The 18,135-nt window shown below is 39.0% G+C and overlaps 3 protein-coding genes and 1 long non-coding RNA gene across 7 annotated transcripts; 1 reads left to right on the top strand and 3 right to left on the bottom strand.

Annotated features, from left to right (window-relative positions):
• Positions 1–4,748: 4,748 nt before the first annotated feature.
• Positions 4,749–6,543, bottom strand: LOC120278580 (rust resistance kinase Lr10-like). The gene is made up of 2 exons (XM_039285327.1): positions 6,518–6,543; positions 4,749–5,508 (listed from the first exon to the last, which is right to left on the bottom strand). The coding sequence occupies exons 1-2, from the start codon at positions 6,541–6,543 to the stop codon at positions 4,749–4,751; spliced, it is 786 nt and encodes a 261-aa protein (XP_039141261.1).
• On the bottom strand, positions 6,174–8,530 carry LOC120279575 (rust resistance kinase Lr10-like). 2 transcript variants are annotated; one of them, XM_039286503.1, is made up of 3 exons: positions 8,472–8,530; positions 8,065–8,150; positions 6,176–7,989 (listed from the first exon to the last, which is right to left on the bottom strand). In XM_039286503.1, the coding sequence occupies exons 2-3, from the start codon at positions 8,084–8,086 to the stop codon at positions 6,785–6,787; spliced, it is 1,227 nt and encodes a 408-aa protein (XP_039142437.1). In that variant the 5' UTR covers positions 8,087–8,150; positions 8,472–8,530; the 3' UTR covers positions 6,176–6,784. The 2 variants fall into 2 exon arrangements, with proteins under 2 accessions (XP_039142436.1, XP_039142437.1); XM_039286502.1 differs by lacking the exon at positions 8,472–8,530 and having other exon boundaries at positions 6,174–7,989; positions 8,065–8,441.
• A 3,590-nt stretch (positions 8,531–12,120) lies between these two features.
• LOC120279210 lies at positions 12,121–13,820 on the top strand. The gene is made up of 2 exons (XR_005541838.1): positions 12,121–12,356; positions 13,129–13,820. It is a non-coding gene; the product is annotated as an uncharacterized LOC120279210 (long non-coding RNA).
• A 1,089-nt stretch (positions 13,821–14,909) lies between these two features.
• LOC120279209 (rust resistance kinase Lr10-like) lies at positions 14,910–17,755 on the bottom strand. Of its 3 annotated transcripts, none has more exons than XM_039286076.1 (4): positions 17,449–17,755; positions 17,278–17,334; positions 16,859–16,950; positions 14,910–16,783 (listed from the first exon to the last, which is right to left on the bottom strand). In XM_039286076.1, exons 3-4 carry the CDS (start codon positions 16,938–16,940, stop codon positions 15,624–15,626), a joined length of 1,242 nt encoding a protein of 413 aa, XP_039142010.1. In that variant the 5' UTR covers positions 16,941–16,950; positions 17,278–17,334; positions 17,449–17,755; the 3' UTR covers positions 14,910–15,623. The 3 variants fall into 3 exon arrangements, with proteins under 3 accessions (XP_039142010.1, XP_039142011.1, XP_039142008.1); XM_039286077.1 differs by having other exon boundaries at positions 16,859–16,953; positions 17,449–17,545; XM_039286074.1 differs by having other exon boundaries at positions 17,278–17,755.
• Between the last annotated feature and the right edge of the window lie 380 nt (positions 17,756–18,135).

The raw sequence follows: 18,135 nt of genomic DNA, 5'->3' as shown, positions 1-18,135 counted from the left end.
CAATCATTATCAGAGCAAAGATCAGAGCAAGGTATAGATTCCAAAATAAGATGTATATTAATGAAGGTAGGTTTGAAAGCAAGAGGAATCTCAAAACACCATGGATCATAAAGCAATGAAGTACATAAAGGATTCACGGTTTTGATCCAGCAAAAAGGCTTAATAGTTGCAGCAGTATGACAAAGCCCTTTAAAAAACTAGGAACAATTACGAGGCACACAATCAATCCAATGATTAAAACAACCATATTTAAGTTACACAATGTTAACCCAAATAACATCAATGGAGTTCAGAAGAGTGAATACATGCTTAGCTTTAAGAGAATGCTTGGCAATGAGAAGATTCCGAAGAGCAAGACCCCTCTCAGAGACTTAGGTTCAGTAATTTGACTCCAAGAGACTGCAAGGATGCCCTTTCCATTGCCACCCTTATGGCAAAAGAAATGCCTAACAATCTTGGATATCTCCTTGAGAATAGAATCAGGGATAGGTAAAACAGAAAGATAATAGACAGGAATAGCGAAAAGAGAGGAATTGATGAGCATGGTTTTAGCTGCAAGAGAAAGTTTAGAGTGCTTCCATCTAGAAACTGTACGGGAGATCCTGTCAACTATGGGCTTGAAACTAGAAACATTAAGCTTTTTTAGGAGAAATCAGAATTCCCAGATAATTTAGAGGAAAAGAGGCAAGATCAAAATTAAGAATAGATTTAATGCTTTTAGCCACTCTAGAATTAAACCAAGAAGGAAGATAGATAGCAGATTTGGCAATATTAGCATTTTGACCAGTCAAATTGGCATAAATATCAAGACAAAGCTTGATGTTTCTAGCAGCTAACCTAGAAGCTCTGGTGATAATGACCAAATCATCAACATATATGAGGTGATTAAAATTGTAGGCAAGATGAGAGTGAAAACCAGGGATCAAACCAGTAGATAGAGTTCAGTTAAGAATAGAAGAAAGATTTTAAGAAATTAGGATAAAAAGGTAGGAAGAAATAGGATCCCCTTGGCGGACTCCACAGGAGGAAGAAATCCAAGCAGAGGGGGAGCCATTGATAAGAAGAGAGAAATAACTCGACCTAAAGCAAGTATTAATCCAAGAGATCCATTTGTTAGGGAAGTTCATTTTAGTTAGAGTGGCAGGAATTGCACTCCAACTAAGCATATTATAAGCTTTCTCGATATCAATTTTAGCTAGCATCCTAGGGGGGTTATTAAAATCTTGCTTCATCGAATGAACAATCTCATGCAAGGCAATAATATTGTCAAACGAGCAATGACCAAGAATAAAACCAACTTGTTCTCGACTAACGAGCTTAGGAAGAACAATCTTAAGACGATTAGCTAAGATCTTAGTCACAATTTTGAAGCAAACATTACATAAAGAAATAGGGATAATTACTGTTAGAATTATCAGACCAAAGGTTAGCATAAAAATTGACAAATAAGGAATGAATATCATGCTGGTCCGAAACATTGTTACCATTCAAATCACAAACTTGAGAGATATAGTTATGATAAGACTGGATGCGGACAATGTTATGGAAATAAGCAGTGTTTTGATCACCATCCTTAAGCCATAATAAGTGAGCACGCAGAGCCCATCTCATAGAATTAAGACGTTGAAGAAGAGCAAACCTGTTATAATTCTCCAGGAGTCTAGAAGTATCCACAATGTCAGAGGAATCATCCTCTTCCAGAGATCGAATAGCAGCTTCAGACTCCCTGAGGGCAACATCAAGAGGAGTGAGAACACAAGATTTCCATTTAGAAAGATTAGAACGAGCACGAGATAATAAATGGGTAAAGGAATGCATGGGGTTTAAATTAGGAGAACATGACCAGGCCTCCTTGACAGCCTCAAGACAACCCAAGTACTCAAGCCAATAATTATTAAATCTAAACATACTTCTCCGGCGAGGAGGAAATAAGGACACAAAGAGAAGAAGAGGAGCATGATTAGAAGAAATACGCGGCAAATGAATTAAGGAGTAAGCGGAGAAGATAGATAACCAAGTTGAATTAACCAAACCGCGATCTAAACAGGCCCAGCCCCTGGAAAGACCCGTTTGATTATTACACCAAGTAAACTTATAACCAGAAAAGTTAAGATAAAAAAGATTATTGCCATCAATAAAATCAGAAAAAACAGAGGCTTTACGCGAGTAATATAGAAAGGAACCTCCCCGATGCTCATTATGGCCAACAATAGTGTTAAGATCACCAATAATAAGCGAAGGGAGCCTTATAACAGAGATCTTGGAGAGTTCATTCCAAAGAGCATGCTGAGAAGCAAGTCTATTAGAATTGTAAATCACGGAAATAATCCAACTAGCATTAAGATTAGAGGAAATAACAAGATGAAGAGCCCTGGAGAAATAGCTACAGGGGAAACCTGTCCGAGGTGGTTAGCCCAAAGGACGATAATACCTCCCGAGAACCCATCCACCAGAAGAGCAGCCCACTCCCAATTCCTGACGAACCTAGCACAAAAACGATCGGTTCTGGCGGCATTGGCGCGGGTTTCAACTAGGCAAATAATTGCAGGACGGTGAAACCGAATCAGACTGAGAATACGGACATAGGTGATTCTGGAGGAGATCCCCCTACAATTCCAGCAAATAATCTTAGAGTTCATCATTAAATAAGATAAGATAAAAAGACAAAGAACTGTTGGAAAAAAGACTTCCATAAGAACAGGGAGGAAAAAGATAATGGCCTAGGAGGCAAGCATTAAGAGCTAGGCTCCCCACATTCAAGTCTTCCCTTCTTCAGAGAAGAACCAGCTACATGCGAGCCTTTTAGAATAAGGTTTTCCCGTTGAGACTCCTCTTGGTACTGTACAAGAGTCATGGAGTCATCAGGTTCATCATCATCATCCGACATGTCCTCAGCTGAGTCTTCCGAATCATCTCCATCTCCTGTATCGCTCCCGTCCGAGTGATCCCCATTCATGGCAGAGAGAACACGGTCTACTGCCATAGAATGAGGACTCACAGGAGAAGAAAAAGAAGGAATAGAGGGGGACAAGATAGAAGATCGAATGACAGATGGTGGCGACCCAGCACGCATGACAGGAACTGAAGGGCCTGGGGATGTGGGAGCACTATCAGCGCCTGGGACCATGAGAGATTTGGAAACAGCTGAAGGACTTGGAACCTGTTCCGAATTTGAAAAAGAGGCTCGTTTGTCAGAAGATTCTACAAAGTTAAAGTTTCTAGGAGGCAGGGAGACATGCATTTCAACGGTCAAGGGCATCGGGACGGGGGAATCCTCCATCAGGACGCCATCTGTATTGTAGTAATAGAAACGGGAGGCTCGAGAAACAGAAGTCCCACCAAGCCCATGACTTTTCACGCCTACCCACGTGCCTTGGGATGGGATGTTATGGGGTAGAGCAGGAACTGTATTCTCCTCGGCTGCAGGGCCAACAGAAGCCAGACAGAGGCGAGACCCCGTTCCACGGCTCCGGGCACGACTGTGCCAGCGAGAAAAGATCATCCAAGAACCAAACTCAGAATCATCAGAAGGAACATGAGCATTTTGCAGATCTTGAGGATTATCAGGAACCGAATCCATCTCCATACCTTCATTAACAACAACCTCGGTCCGGATTGAGCTAACCGCCGGCCCTCGAGAGTCTCGAAATAGTGGAGAAGCTCGACCGTTCCCGGCTATTGTTAAGTGAGACAAGATTTGGATCCATGTCCGATGACACCGCAGGAATAGCAAAACATAGGGAGTCTTTCATAGAGAACTACAACAAACACTTGATGTGAGTCGTCTGCGACCCAAAAGCTACGGCAAAGGGGCTTGGAGAGATCTATTTCAACACAAACTCTAGCGTACTTGGATCTCGAAAGAGATAGTAAGATCATCAACCTTCACAAGATTACCCAGGTGAGCAATAATAGTGTCAAGCGACTCACCATCCCAAAGCTCAACCGACAAGTTATGGAGTTGAACCCAAATCACATCAGAAGTGAGTTTAGTGAAGGCCGGCTCAAAGAAAGGTTGCCATGGAGTCAACTGAAGGGTTAAACCATTGAGGGACCAAGGACCGTCAGTGAGAAGGCACTGTATAGTCTCATGAGAAGCACACCCGATTAGCAAGAACCCATGGAGATCCGAGATTTGAACATCACCGTAGGCAGCTCAAATGCCCATCAGAGCCTTCTTCACTTGATCGAATGGCGGAGATTTGCCGAAAAACTTCCCAAATAAAGCATTTTGGAACTTTTGGTGAGCACGAGAAAGGGAATCACCATCCAACTTAACAAAGGAGGAGGAAGAGCTCTTCAATTTCTCCTAAAGCTGAGGGTTATGCAGAGAGGAAGGAATAGGAGCACGCAAGGACGAGGATGCACACAGAGAGCGAGACCGGACAAGGCACAAACAACTCCCCGCCTATATGTTAGCATCTTGTTGTTGTTGTAAAGGGTAAAATCTTTGTCCTTGATCAACTGCTCCACTAGATGATGAAAACGCCTCCACGAATCCGTGGATGGTGCAAAAGATGAAGGCAGGTGCTGGAAAGAGATCAATGGAGGCAGAATCTCCATCTCCCCTTCCAACATCCTCACAACCTTGTCCATGGGAGGCTTCTTTCTTTCTGGTCCTGGACTCACCTCAAGGCCACCATTAGCATCCTCTCTGTTTCACCCTTGTGTTCGTCATCAAGTCTAATTGTCTCCATCACTTTTTCCATTTCTCCGTTCTTGTACTTCTCCCACACCCACTTTGAAAATTAATGCTCATCTTCCTCCAAGCTCTCATCATAGATACTCCTCCTCCCTGCTATCTCAAACAGGAGTATCCCTAAGCTATAGATATCACATTTATATGTCACTTGTCCCATGAACAAGATCTCCAGTGTTGTGTACACCGGCATCCCACGCCGTCCAGACATGCTCACATGAGTGTTCTTTCTGTTGCAAAGCTTCGCCAATACAAAGTCAGCCACTTTAGCGGTGAAGTTGTGGTATAGGAGGATGTTTGCCGGTTTGATGTCATAGTGTATGATCCTTTGCTCACATTCATGGTGCAAATAAGAGAGTGCTTTTTCTGTACCTATTGCAATCTCATGCAATTTCTCCCATGCAATGGTGTGGCTCTTGTCAAACAGATATGTGTCTAGAGATCCCTTGTCCATGTACTCATGGACCAAGGCTCTGAAAATTGAATCATAGCAGAAGCCATAGAGTCTAACAAGGTTTGCATGAAATGTCCTTCCAATGGTGCCAATCTCTGCCTTGAACTGCTTCTCCATTAGTTTCTTGTCTCCGGTGTTCAGCGCCTTCATTGCTACTAGGACTCCATTTGGAAGTTGTCCCTTGTAGACCGTCCCGAACCCACCAGAACCCAAGCGAGTTGTGTAGTTGTGAGTGAAGCCACCGAGCTGTTGGAGTGTGAATCTGATCGGCTTCTCCTCTGCAATCCTATTAAGAACCCTCTCAATTGTTGCATTTTCACTCCATGAATTTAGGGTGGTCCTTCTTGCATCTCCACTTGTTGGAAATATAGTACCACATCGGTTGTGTGATAGAAGCGTAATGGATTTATATATAAATATAGGGGTTGAACCACTAAGTCTTGAGACTTCTTAGTATAAAACCCCTAAGCTCATATAAAGCCCATATAGGGCCCACTAGTACCAAAAATATAAATCTAACACCATCCATGGCAGATGATGGATTCATGGGTGTTGAATTACTGTTTATGTTGATTTGAGGCAACTCACATTTCATGAGGTGATTGTATACAAAATACACGCCTACAGCTTTCCAAACTGCAACCAGGAATGAGATTACTACAAACATACACAACAAATGGATGAATGTGAGAATTGAAGTCAAGTAGGAACTATGTGTGAAAGAATGGAAGATGAACTTGATTGGTTTGGATAAGGATCTCACCGATCAGCCATATAAAGTCCTCTAAGCTGTTTGCAGATGACATTTTTATGCATAGCAGTTTCAGAAGTTGTAGAATGGAAGTGAAAGATCACGAAAAGAAGGAGACACAGACCACAAAGAAACCTTGTTAGAGGATATATAATAGCATCCTGATCATCATACTCTCTTTTTAATTCTGTTAGGAAACTCCTGTCAAAAGGTTCTTGAGATGTGGAAATTTCTCTTCTTCACATTTGGAATTTTCTTGTGCAGACACACAGTACAATTAATACCTTCTTTACAACGACTCAACACGTTTTGATTGTCTGAGGTTGGGACATCACTGAATGAGAAGTGTTAACATTGGGCATTAAAAAAGAGGATTTATTTCACATTTACTCAGTGATTTTCTCCAATTTTTTATGAAATGTATGAGTAGTGAGGACATCATTCTAATACATTTGGAGTTTCATGATTTCAGTGACATTTTTTATCAACCTATGAAAATCTTCATGAAAGGTACTCTATCTCCACAAATCGTTCACCATCTCCCCTTCCAACATCTTCACTGAGTAGCTCCCTGAGCACGTTAGTCTTTGAGAATTTACGACGTTATACTTACCATTTCCCAAATGCGAGTAAAGCCATGGCCAAAGATGAGGTCCTCCTTGCAAATTGGTTGTGTGGCGACCGCAGACTTGTTCACATCCTTGATGTATTGCTTCAGATATTTACAATTTGTGGTGCCTAAAATTCCTCAATGAAACATCTCTTGATAGTTGAGACTGATGCTCAGAGGACTATACAACACTGTTTGGAAAGAGATATGGAGTTGATAGAATTTATGGAATTTGAACAAAATGAACAAGAATTTCCTGAATTTACAGTTTTACTGCTGATTTTGGTGAATCAAACTATTCGCTTCACTTTCATTTGTTGCTGTTGTTGTGCTAGTTGAATATCCTCTGCTTTCACTCCACTGAGATGAACTCCCATCAAATGACATCATATATTGGAATGGATTAGTTGGTGCAATGATCTCTTCCTCTCCTTCCAACATCCTCACAACGCTGTTCATTGAAGGTCTTGTATCTGGTTGATACTGAACACACCACAATGCCACCTTGCACATCCTCTCTGCTTTATCTCTGTTACTGTGTTCAATCCGACAGTTTGTCATAACACCGTCTAGTTCTCCTCCTTCAAACTTGTGCCATATCCATCTCGGAAACCATTCTTGGCTCTCTGCCTGACTGAGAATGAGATTCCGTCTCCTTCCCAGTATCTCAAACAGGAGCATTCCGTAGCTGTAAACATCACACTTGTGAGTCACAGGGTATGGCATCCAGAGCTCTGGTGCTGCATAACCAGGAGTTCCCCTGCCTCCTGTCAAGCTAATGTGGGAATTATCTCTATCACAAAGCCTTGCCAATCCGAAATCAGCCACTTTTGGAGAGAAATTTGTATCGAGAAGAACGTTTCCAGGCTTTATATCATAATGCACAATCTTTTTCTGACACTCCTCATGCAGGTATCTGATCCCCTTGGCTGTTCCAATGGCAATCTCATGAAGTTTTTCCCATTTGAGCTTCTGATTCTCATCGAACAAGTAACTGTCCAGCGATCCCTTCTCCATGTACTCATAAATAAGAGCTTTCAATGTGTCATCGAAGCAGAATCCGTAGAGCTGAACAAGGTTGATGTGGTATGTTCTTCCTATGGTTCCTATCTCTGCCATGAACTGCTCTTCAGCTCTTTTATCTTGAGTTTTGTGAAGTACTTTAACCGCTATCTGCACACCATTGGGTAACTGTCCTTTGTAGACTATTCCAAAACCTCCTGAACCCAATTTCTGTTCAAAGTTTTGAGTAAAATCTATAATATTCTGAGTAGTAAATCTAACAGGCCTCTCTTTTACTATATCTGCTAGAAACCGCTCGATTGTAACCATGTTGATGTTTGTTTCATCTTTCACAACAGATACACTAGTTGTCTGCATGGATGTGTTCCTTGCTTGCATTCTGTTCTTCCGAATGCATTTGATAATTGCAATAACTACAACAATTGTCACAATACTACCAACTACGCTTGATACTGTAGAAAATATGCAGAAATGAGTAGAATTCAAAGCACATATTTAGAGATATACAATTCATTTTCGCATAGTACCGATGGAAGTTGCTGATGACATGCTGCTCGTATCAGAGCTTGAAGGAGTACTGTTTGTTGTTGATGTATTTGACGTTTTCAATAGCCTGCTAAAAGAAGATTGATATGAAGATTTTGTTTTGGTACTTTGTGAATGCAAACACAATCTATAAGTAGGATCAAACTGAATCAATGATAGAACTGGCCTCATATTATCTCAGTAGTGAATTATACTGCAGGTATTTGATGATAACATGCTGCTAAATATTTCTAATGATTGAGATGCAGTTTCTGCAGTGCCAATCATTTCCAAATGTTTTAATTACTCCTTTTTTTTCTTTTATTGTAATTCATGAATTTCTGAAACATATGATAAGAATCATGGCTAAAGAATTGAAATAACAGGATATACAGAGACTTAGACTCACCGTTCTGTTACTATTTCTTCCTCTTCTTGTTCTTCTCTGCATCAACAACTGAATCTCTTTTTTTCAGCGAACATAACAATTAATGATTGATGGGAAGTCATTCGAGGACAAAAAAGATAAAGTTGACAAGTGTTTAGTAGGGCCATTTTGATGTCAAATAAATATATACAATACTTTTCTATTCTTCCGGGTAGCCTCCTCGAGCCTTCACCAGATTAGCATAGTCTGTCAATTTTCAGTTTGCTGACTTTTGGGATTGTAACACTAAACAATTAAAATATAGGTTTTCTTTTTCATGTCCTTTGAATGTGTTTTTTATTAAAAAATATGGACAATACTTCTTCTTGTTCTTCTTCTATCACTATTATTACAAATCAAACAGATATTATTTAATCCAAGCCAAAATTTCAAAGCAACAGGAGACATTAAATAATTAGTTGGTTATAATTTTCATTTGTTGTGCTTTTATGTGGGGGGAGAGTTAAATGAGGGACATTATAAAAAGTTCTAGAGTTAAGACTGCATTTGAAGGCTAAGGTGGTTGGTATTACATTAAAATAGGTGGTTGGTATTTTCTGCTGGCTTGCTGGGGAGGATAAAATTCTCACTTTAAATAACCTCTTCAAGAGAGGTTGCAATTTCCAAAATTCCACTGATACCTATGTCCTATGTCATCAAGCCTCAGAGAATTTAAATCATCTTTTTCTTGAGTGCCCCTACTCTAGTCATTTATGGGAATTTTTTGCACACATTTTTAATCCTTTTACCACGCCTCATTCAATGCAAAACCTTTGGACATCTTGGTTACAATCTCTTGATTCCCCTTCCAGACACATCGGGGATCTCATCTCCTGAACTATTTTGTGGAACATTTGGCTAGAAAGAAATTCCCGCATATTTCAGCTAAAAGCTTTACCGTCTTACATTGTCATCTTTAGATCTGCTAACATGCTTCTCTCATGGTTATCTACAGATTCAGACAGTCACCTGCAATCCAACACCGATGCTTCACAAAAAATCAAGCGCTCACTCAACTTCCTTAACGAAAGAGTTTTCCACCAGGTCGGTAACTCGGCGTCTGGCATTGCACAGGAGTAATCCTCCTTCTTTTCTAACCTGGACGGACCTACGACTCCAGGGACGGCGCCTTTCGTCGGTCAGGTGTTTATTTTTCGATGATTGTTCTTTGTTGCTCCTCTATTTTTGTAATATTTTGCCTTTTTCTCACTTCGGTGAAGGGCTCTAGCATCTTGCTTCCTTCTGTATTGTTGTCCTTTAGTTTTTCAATAAATATGTGGTTTATCCACATTTACCTAAAAAAGGCAAGCAAAGCTTACATATCTCAAGATTCTCAACACATAACTTTTAATACAAGCAACTCAACGTATTGTCTGACTTTGTTCTGAATTTTAAACTTCACAGATTATTTATTTATTTATTTATTATTATTTTTTTGGTGTACTTTTTTATAACCCATCCAAATTTATTTGTTATTTATTATTTAAAATAAAAACCTTTGGCTGCTTTTATTTATTTCCATAAAAACTCAAAAAGGTTCCTCGTCTCTCAAAAAACTATCCAATTAAAATTTTGGAAATAGCGAAGGTCACTAATCTACCTAAGTGAACTGAAAATTCCATCTATTTTATAAATTTAATTTATACCATATGAGTTAATTTCATTATTTTCAAATACTTGTGCAATTATAAAATTTTAATGGGAAGAAATTTTTTTTTATGGGATGAACTATGAAGTTAAATTTTGTTTTTTCAAAACAGAAGGAAATTTAAGCATCAAAGTTTTTTTTTTTTTTTTTTGGATAAACCACATTCATTCAAAAGAGACAGAAAATGAACATAACAGGAGTATAAGCCCCAAGGGGCAGATCAAACAACCACAAAACAACACCCACCAGAAGTGGGAAAGGAAAACAGAGGAGAGACCACCAAAAAAAGAAAAAGGACCTAAAGGAGAGGCACTCCTTTAAAAGCCCACAACACAGAGGACAACACTATCACTCGCCAGGGGTGGAGGACCTACCATCGGGACCAAATGCTCCTCATTGTTGGCAGTGAGGAACTCTAGGTTCCGATTGATCTTGGACATCGGCTCATCTAATTTGGCCTTTTTGGCCACAGGCTCTGCAGACAACCACATAAGAACCAAACGATCAATCTTTTGAATAATAGAGACAGTTAACATACAAGTTGAAGTGAAAATGCGAGCATTTAGCTCAAGCCAAATGTTCCAAGTGATGGCCTTCACAAGAAAATCCCAGAAAAATAAAAGGTGTTTAGCAACATTCCTTCTCCAAAGGCCCCAAAGATCTTTGAGACTCCGAGGGGAATCTAGACCTTTGAAAAGATTGCCAAAGTGGCTCCAGATGTAAGAAGTCATAGGGCAGTGGAGGAGAAGGCGATCACTAGTCTCAACATTAGCATGACACATAACACAGGTCGTTGAATGTAACAGGTTACATCGACGCAAAGCTAAGTTGTCTAGAGTTAGGATCTTGTTTTCCCAAGCAAGCCAGTTAAAGAGGCTTATCTTTTTATGACATCCACCTTTCAGGATAATTGGGGTTATGCGACACTGGATGCCCCCATCATTTAGGAAATTGTAAAAAGTTTTGACAGAAAACTGTCCATTCAACGATAGTTTCCATCTCCTCTCATCATTGTCGAGTTAAGCATGTAAATTGAAAAAATTAGCCACCAGGGAAAAAATAGTAAAATCCGTCGTGGGATTTATTGTAAGTCTAGTTGCAATTTCCCTGATGGACTCTTCCTTGTTTTGAACTAAATGGAAAAAAAGAGGTCATTTATCTCTCGGAGCGCATCCCTCCACCCAATTGTCCAACAAGAAGAGAGTCATAGCCCCATTATGGACGATGGAGCAAAGATTATGCCTATATGCTGGAAGGGTGTGAAGAATGCTATTCCAGAAGTTGGAACGTCTCATACACTGATTGTGGTAAAGGTTCCATGTGGGATACCCTTAAACTAATTTTCTTTAATTATAGTATCAAAGTGAATAAAGCATAACTTTATTAAAATAAAATCAGTACAAAATACAAAATATAAAACAAAGTATACTAGGTAATAAAACTGGGTGTGACCACAAGCAGTGATTAGTTATCCAATTATCTCTTCATGATTGATGATAATAGGGACTGAAACACCAGGAGAAAAAATCGTAGCTACTTGCAATGACATCCATGTATGGTTGCTTTGGGTTTTTTCTAATTAGGGGCAACTGTCAAGAGTTCAAAAAACTTGAACATGAGAATTCTCCTCTATGGTGGAAGAAGTACATAAGAAGTTAATGTTGCATTCGATAATAAATATCGTGTGCTTTCACTTGTTCTATTTCGTCGTCTAGGTTGCAAATAACCAAAATGAAAGTATGTGATTAATTTTAATAATATTTAAAATTAGTATTTTAAAACTATTGATTAAGTTAATTTTTTTTAATAAAGTGGATGAATCATAACTGCATTAAAAAAAAAAAAAAAAATTACGAAGTTAAAACTTTTCAATTATAAATCAAATATACAACTTTCTTAGCAATCTTGAAAAAATCTCATTCTTTAACTTGGTCATCCAATATTCGCTCCTTCTAAAACGGATCTATTATTCACCTAACTGAATTCGCTTGGTTATTGGATCTCTTACGAAACGTGTTTAACTTTACCCAAATCCGGTTCCCCACCCGACACCAACCCCTCTATCCCTCGTCTTTCTCTCATCCTTCTCTCGATCTAGAGAGAGAGAGAGAGAGAGAGAGAGCTGAGGAGATGGCAATGTCAACAAGGATTTGGCGGACGAGGCGGAGCGGGAGCTGCATTACTGGTGATAATGACACCACTACAACTTCAAGCGCAAGGTACAGCACGATTCCATTTTGTCTTGTTGGTTTGATTCAATGTCGTTTGTTATTAGGGTTTCCGAGATTGATTTTTTTATTTATATGATCGCCTCTGAAAAAAATAGGATTTTGAGGAGCTTTAGTTGTATTTGGTGCTCATTTTTATTTGAATTTATTTGGTTTTGATGTTGTTTGTTTGTTTGATTGATTAATTTGAATTTATTGTTTAACTAGTTTAGAATAGAGATAGTTGACCTGTTTGAGCCTATATCTATGTGAATATTTGAGAAGTTCTGACAAGGGAATGCAAAAAGAAAGAAGCTTTCTGAGCATATAAAACATTGGGAATTTGTGGTGTTATACTTTTCATTTCTAATAAGTGTGAGAAAAATCCTGGCCAAATACAAGGTCGTCCTTGAGCATCAAATATTTTGATCAGAGATTTATTCAAGTTTTTGATAGTCAAATGTGTGGCAGCTGCTGATTGTTACTAAGATATTAATTATTTGTGTTTCCTGTATTTCTACAACGGAACATATCTAGTATATATCAAATTTGAACAAAATGAAGAAGAACTTCTAAATTTATTGTTTTACTGCTGATTGTGATGAACCAAACTATTCCCTTTCACTTTCATTTGTTGTTGTTCATGTGCTTGACCACTAGTTGAATCTCCTTTGCTTTCACTCCACTGATATGAACTCCCATAAAATGGCATCATATAATATATTGGAATGGATTCTTTGGTGTGGTGATCTCTTCATCTCCTTTTAACATTCTCACAATGCAGTCCATTGAAGGTCTTGAACCTGGTTGATACTTAACACACCACAAAGCCACTTTGCAAATCCTCTCAGCTTTATCTCGGTCATTGTGTTCTATCTGTTGGGTTCAGCCCCATTGAGGGCTGGGAATTAAGTCGGGCTTCAGCTCATTACCTAAGATATATATATATATATATATATATCAACAATGGACAAGGGCAAAACTAGAAAACCAATTAGGTGAAGAAAATAGGCTGCAGAGCTATAGTTAGAGATGAAAGGAAGGTGAGAAAGAGAAAGGAAGAGAGAAAGAAAAGAGCACAAGAAGAAGGAGGTGAAGTTGGGTTGCAAGATGATCGGACGGCGAAGTCAAGCCGGATTTAGCGCTGATTTGAGGAAGAGAATCCTTGCAAGTTGCCCTACAAATCTATCGGTTTGATCCCTCTTTGATCTCTTTGTTGGTGTTTGTTGTGATACTCATTGTTTTTGAGATCTAGATCTTTTCTTGAAGTTGTCTCTTGTGAATCCATCTTGTGTTGATGATGCTCATCTTGTTATGAACCTCTACCTTGTGTCCAGAATTGTGAAGATTGTAATCCTATTGTTGATACATTGTAAAAGTATTTAAAAGGTTCTAAGGAGTCATGTGGTTTTTTTCCCTCGATTTAGAGGGGGTTTTCATGCTAAAAGCTTGTTGTTAGCTTGCTTTGTTGTTTTACGTCTCATACTAACCTTAAAAAAGGTTTGAAGTGTTTTGGAGTTTTGTTTGAAGGTTTAGAGAGTCATACGGACAATCATACAGATTTACATTTGCATAGGAGGTTACACAACATAACTTGGGAGCCATACGACTAAAATACACCTACATATGAGGCCGTATAAGGCAACCGGAGAACCTTGCAGGCAAGTGTGTGCCCGCACAGGAGGCCGCACAACGTGTCCTGAGAACTATGTGGAGAACTGTGCGGACCGGTATACGTCCACATGCTTGACCGTATACATAAATAGTCCTGCTGCTATATACATAAACAATATTATCAACAATACTTTATCCTGAAAATCTCAAACATTGCTCCGGGTTCTCATTGGTAGAGTGATCCAATCCCCAACATTCCCCACAATTTAAAATAACACTCTCTAGTTCTCCTCCAAATATGTTCGTATACATTTTAAAATATGCATTTCATTTGTTTCAGCTACAAATTACTGATGTACTTGAAGTGGGCAGTGGGTAATTATTGTATGGTTTTTCAAAGGGGTACAGAGTAAAATCTAGCATGATGTTGTTGTTGTTGTTGTGAAGGGTAAAATCTTAGTCCTCGGTCAGCTGCTCCACTTAATGATGAAAACGGGCCCTCCACTAATCTGTGGACGGTTCAAAAGATGTAGGCAGGTGCTTGAAAGGGACCAATGGAGGCAGAATCTCCATCTCCCCTTCCAACATCCTCACAACCTTGTCCATGGGAGGCCTTCTTTCTGGCTGGTCCGGCACGCATCTCAAGGCCACCATTAGCATCCTCTCTGTTTCACCCATGTGTTTGTCACAACTCCAATCATCTCCACCGGTGCATTTTCAATCCTTAAATTTAGGGCGCTCCTTCTTGCAGCTCCACTCGTGGCAGAGGATGGATTCATGCGTGTTGAATTACTTTTTTTTTTTGTTGACTTGCAGCTCATGTTTCATGAGGTACTTGTATACAAAATACAGCTGTCCCAACTGCTCCCAAGAATAAGACAACACTCACAAAAATGGATGAATGTGAGAATTGAAGTCAAGTAGGAGCAAACTCCTGTCAAAAGGTGAGGTCCTTGAGATGTGGAAATCTCTCTTCTTCAGATTTGGAATTTTCTTGTGCATCTACACACGGTTCAATTAATACCTTCTTTACAACTACTCAACGACGTTTGCTTGTAGGACGTAGGGACATCACTGAATGAGAAGTGTTACCATTGGCCACTAAAAAACAGGATTTATTTCACATTTACTCAGTGATTCCCTCCAATTTTTATGAAATGTATGAATGTTAAGTACATTATTCTAATACATTTGGAGTTTCTTGACTTCACTGACATTCTTGATCAACCTATGAAATCTTCATGAAAAAGGTATTCTTATCTCCACAAATCGTTCACCATCTCCCCTGCCAACATCTTCACTGAGAAGCTCCCTGAGCACATTAATCTTTGAGAATTTACGATGTTATACTTACCATTTCCCAAATGTGAGTAAAGCCATGGCCAAAGATGTGTGGCAGCGGCAGACTTGTTCACGTCCTTGATGTATCACTTCAGATATTAACACTTTTAGTCTTTTAGGTGTCTAAAATTCCACAATGAAACATCTCTTGACAGTTGAGACTGATGCTTAGAGGACTATCCAACACTTTTTTTTTTTTTTATAAATATCCAACACTGTTTGGAAAGAGAGATGGAGTTTATAGAATTTATGGAATTTGAACAAAATGAACAAGAATTTCCTGAATTTACAGTTTTACTGCTGATTTTGGTAAATCAGACTATTTTATTCACTTTCATTTGTTGTTGTTGCTGTGCTAACTGAATCTCCTCTGCTTTCACTCCACTGAGATGGCATCATATATGGGAATGGATTCTTTGGTGCAATGATCTCTTCCTCTCCTTCCAACATCCTCACAACGCTGTTCATTGAAGGTCTTGCATCTGGTTGATACTGAACACACCACAGTGCCACCTTGCACATCCTCTCTGCTTTATCTCTGTCATTGTGTTCTATTCCACAGTTTAACATGACACTTTCTAGTTCTCCTCCTTCAAACTTGTCCCATATCCATCTCGGAAACCATTCTTGGCTCTCTGCCTGGCCAAGAATGAGATTCCGTCTCCTTCCCAGTATCTCAAACAAGAGCATTCCATAGCTGTAAACATCGCACTTGTGAGTCACCGGATATGGCATCCAGAGCTCTGGTGCTGCATAGCCAGGAGTTCCCCCGCCTCCTGTCACGGTGACATGAGAATTATCTCTATCACAAAGCCTTGCCAATCCGAAATCAGCCACTTTTGGAGAGAAATTAGCATCCAGAAGAACATTTCCCGGCTTTATATCATAATGCACTATCTTTTTCTGACACTCCTCATGCAGGTATCTGATCCCCTTGGCTGTTCCAATGGCAATCGCATGAAGTTTTTCCCATTTGAGCTTCTGATTCTCATCGAACAAGTAACCGTCCAGCGATCCCTTCTCCATGTACTCATAAACAAGTGCTTTCAAAGAGTTGTCGAAGCAGAATCCGTAGAGCCGGACAAGGTTGATGTGGTATGTTCTTCCTATGGTTCCTATCTCTGCCATGAACTGTTCTTCAGCTCTTTTATCCTGAGTTTTGTGAAGTACTTTTACCGCTATCTGTACACCATTGGGGAACTGTCCTTTGTAGACTATCCCAAAACCTCCTGAACCCAGTTTCTGTGCAAAGTTTTGCGTAAAATCTATAATATTCTGAGCAGTAAATCTGACAGGCCTCTCTTTTACTATATCTGTTAGAAACCGCTCGATTGTAACCATGTCGAAGTTTGAATCCTCATTCACAGCGGATTCACTGGTTGTCTGCACGGATGTGTTCCTTGCTTGCATTCTGTTCTTCTGAATGCATCTGATAATTGCAATAGCTATAACAATGATCACAATACCACCAACTATGGTTGATACTGTAGAAAATATGCAGAAATAAGTAGAATTCAGAGCACATAACTAGAGATATACAATTCTTTTTCGCAAAGTACCGATGGTAGCTGCTGTTGCTCCAGCAGACGTGCTGCTCGTATCCGAGCCTGAGGGAGTACTGTTGGTCGGCGTATTTGACATTTTCAATAGCCTGCTATAAGAAAAATGACATGAATTTTTTGTATTGCTACTATGTGAATGCAAACACAATCTATAAGTAGTATCAAACTGAATCAATGATAGAACTGATCTCGTATTATCTCAGTAGTGAATTTTACTGCAGGTACTTGATGATAACATGCTGCTAAATACTTCTAATGATTGAGATGCAGTTTCTGCAGTGTCAATCATTTCCAAGGTATTTCAATAACATCTTTTTTTTTATTTAATTTTATTGTAATTCATGAATTTCTGTAACATGATAAGAATTATAACTATAGAATTGAAATAGCAGGGATATACAGAGAATTAGACTCACGGTTCTTTTACTATTTCTTCCTCTTGTTCTTCTCTGCAACAATCGCACTTCTTTTCTCTGTGTACATAACAATTAATGTTTGGTGGGAAGTCAATTAAGGACAAAGAAAGATAAAGTTGTTGAGCGTTGAGTAGGGCCAACTTGATGCCAAATAATAAATATAAACAATACTTTTCTTTTCTTCCGGGCAGCCTTCTTGGACCTTCACAACATACGCATAGGCAGTGTTTGCAGACCCCAGGAGAGGTGAGCTGAGTAGTCCCTGATGGTTAAGAGTAGTGTTGGCTAGCACCTCTTAGTGCTTACACCTTGAGACTCCTAAGAACATCCTCTCTTCTCTAGAAGTGGACATGTCTGTATTTTGTTTTATCTTCTTATTTGCTCCACGTTTAGTGGACTATATATTATATTATGTTGTTTGTTTTGGTTGTGTTCCTCTGTGTTGGTTGCGTATCTGTTGTTGTATTTAGTTGTTTTACTTTTTCTTTATGTCTAATGAATAGGGTTCATTCATTTTTTTAATAAATAAATAAATAAATAATAGGCAGTCAATTTTCAATTTGCTGACTTTTGGGATTGGAACACCAAACAATTAAAATATAGGTTTTCTTTTTCATGTCCTTTGAAAGTTTTTTTATTAAAAAATATGGGCAATACGTCTTCTTCTTCTATCACTATTATTACAAATGAAACAAATATTAATTAATCCAACCCAAAATTTAAAAGCAACAGGAGGAGACTAAGTTCCACCAAGTTCAACTTGATACAATTAAATAATATGTTGATTGTTAAAAATAAATATTTTAATGGACGCATACTGTAGCAATTTCACTGTAGCAGCCGCCAGTACTGTTATTA

The sequence above is a fragment of the Dioscorea cayenensis genome, chromosome 16, assembly GCF_009730915.1.
Source record: "Dioscorea cayenensis subsp. rotundata cultivar TDr96_F1 chromosome 16, TDr96_F1_v2_PseudoChromosome.rev07_lg8_w22 25.fasta, whole genome shotgun sequence".
Taxonomy (NCBI): domain Eukaryota; kingdom Viridiplantae; phylum Streptophyta; class Magnoliopsida; order Dioscoreales; family Dioscoreaceae; genus Dioscorea; species Dioscorea cayenensis.
The sequence above is the reverse complement of the archived record's forward strand: the minus strand, read 5'-3'. Positions and strand labels throughout refer to the sequence as shown.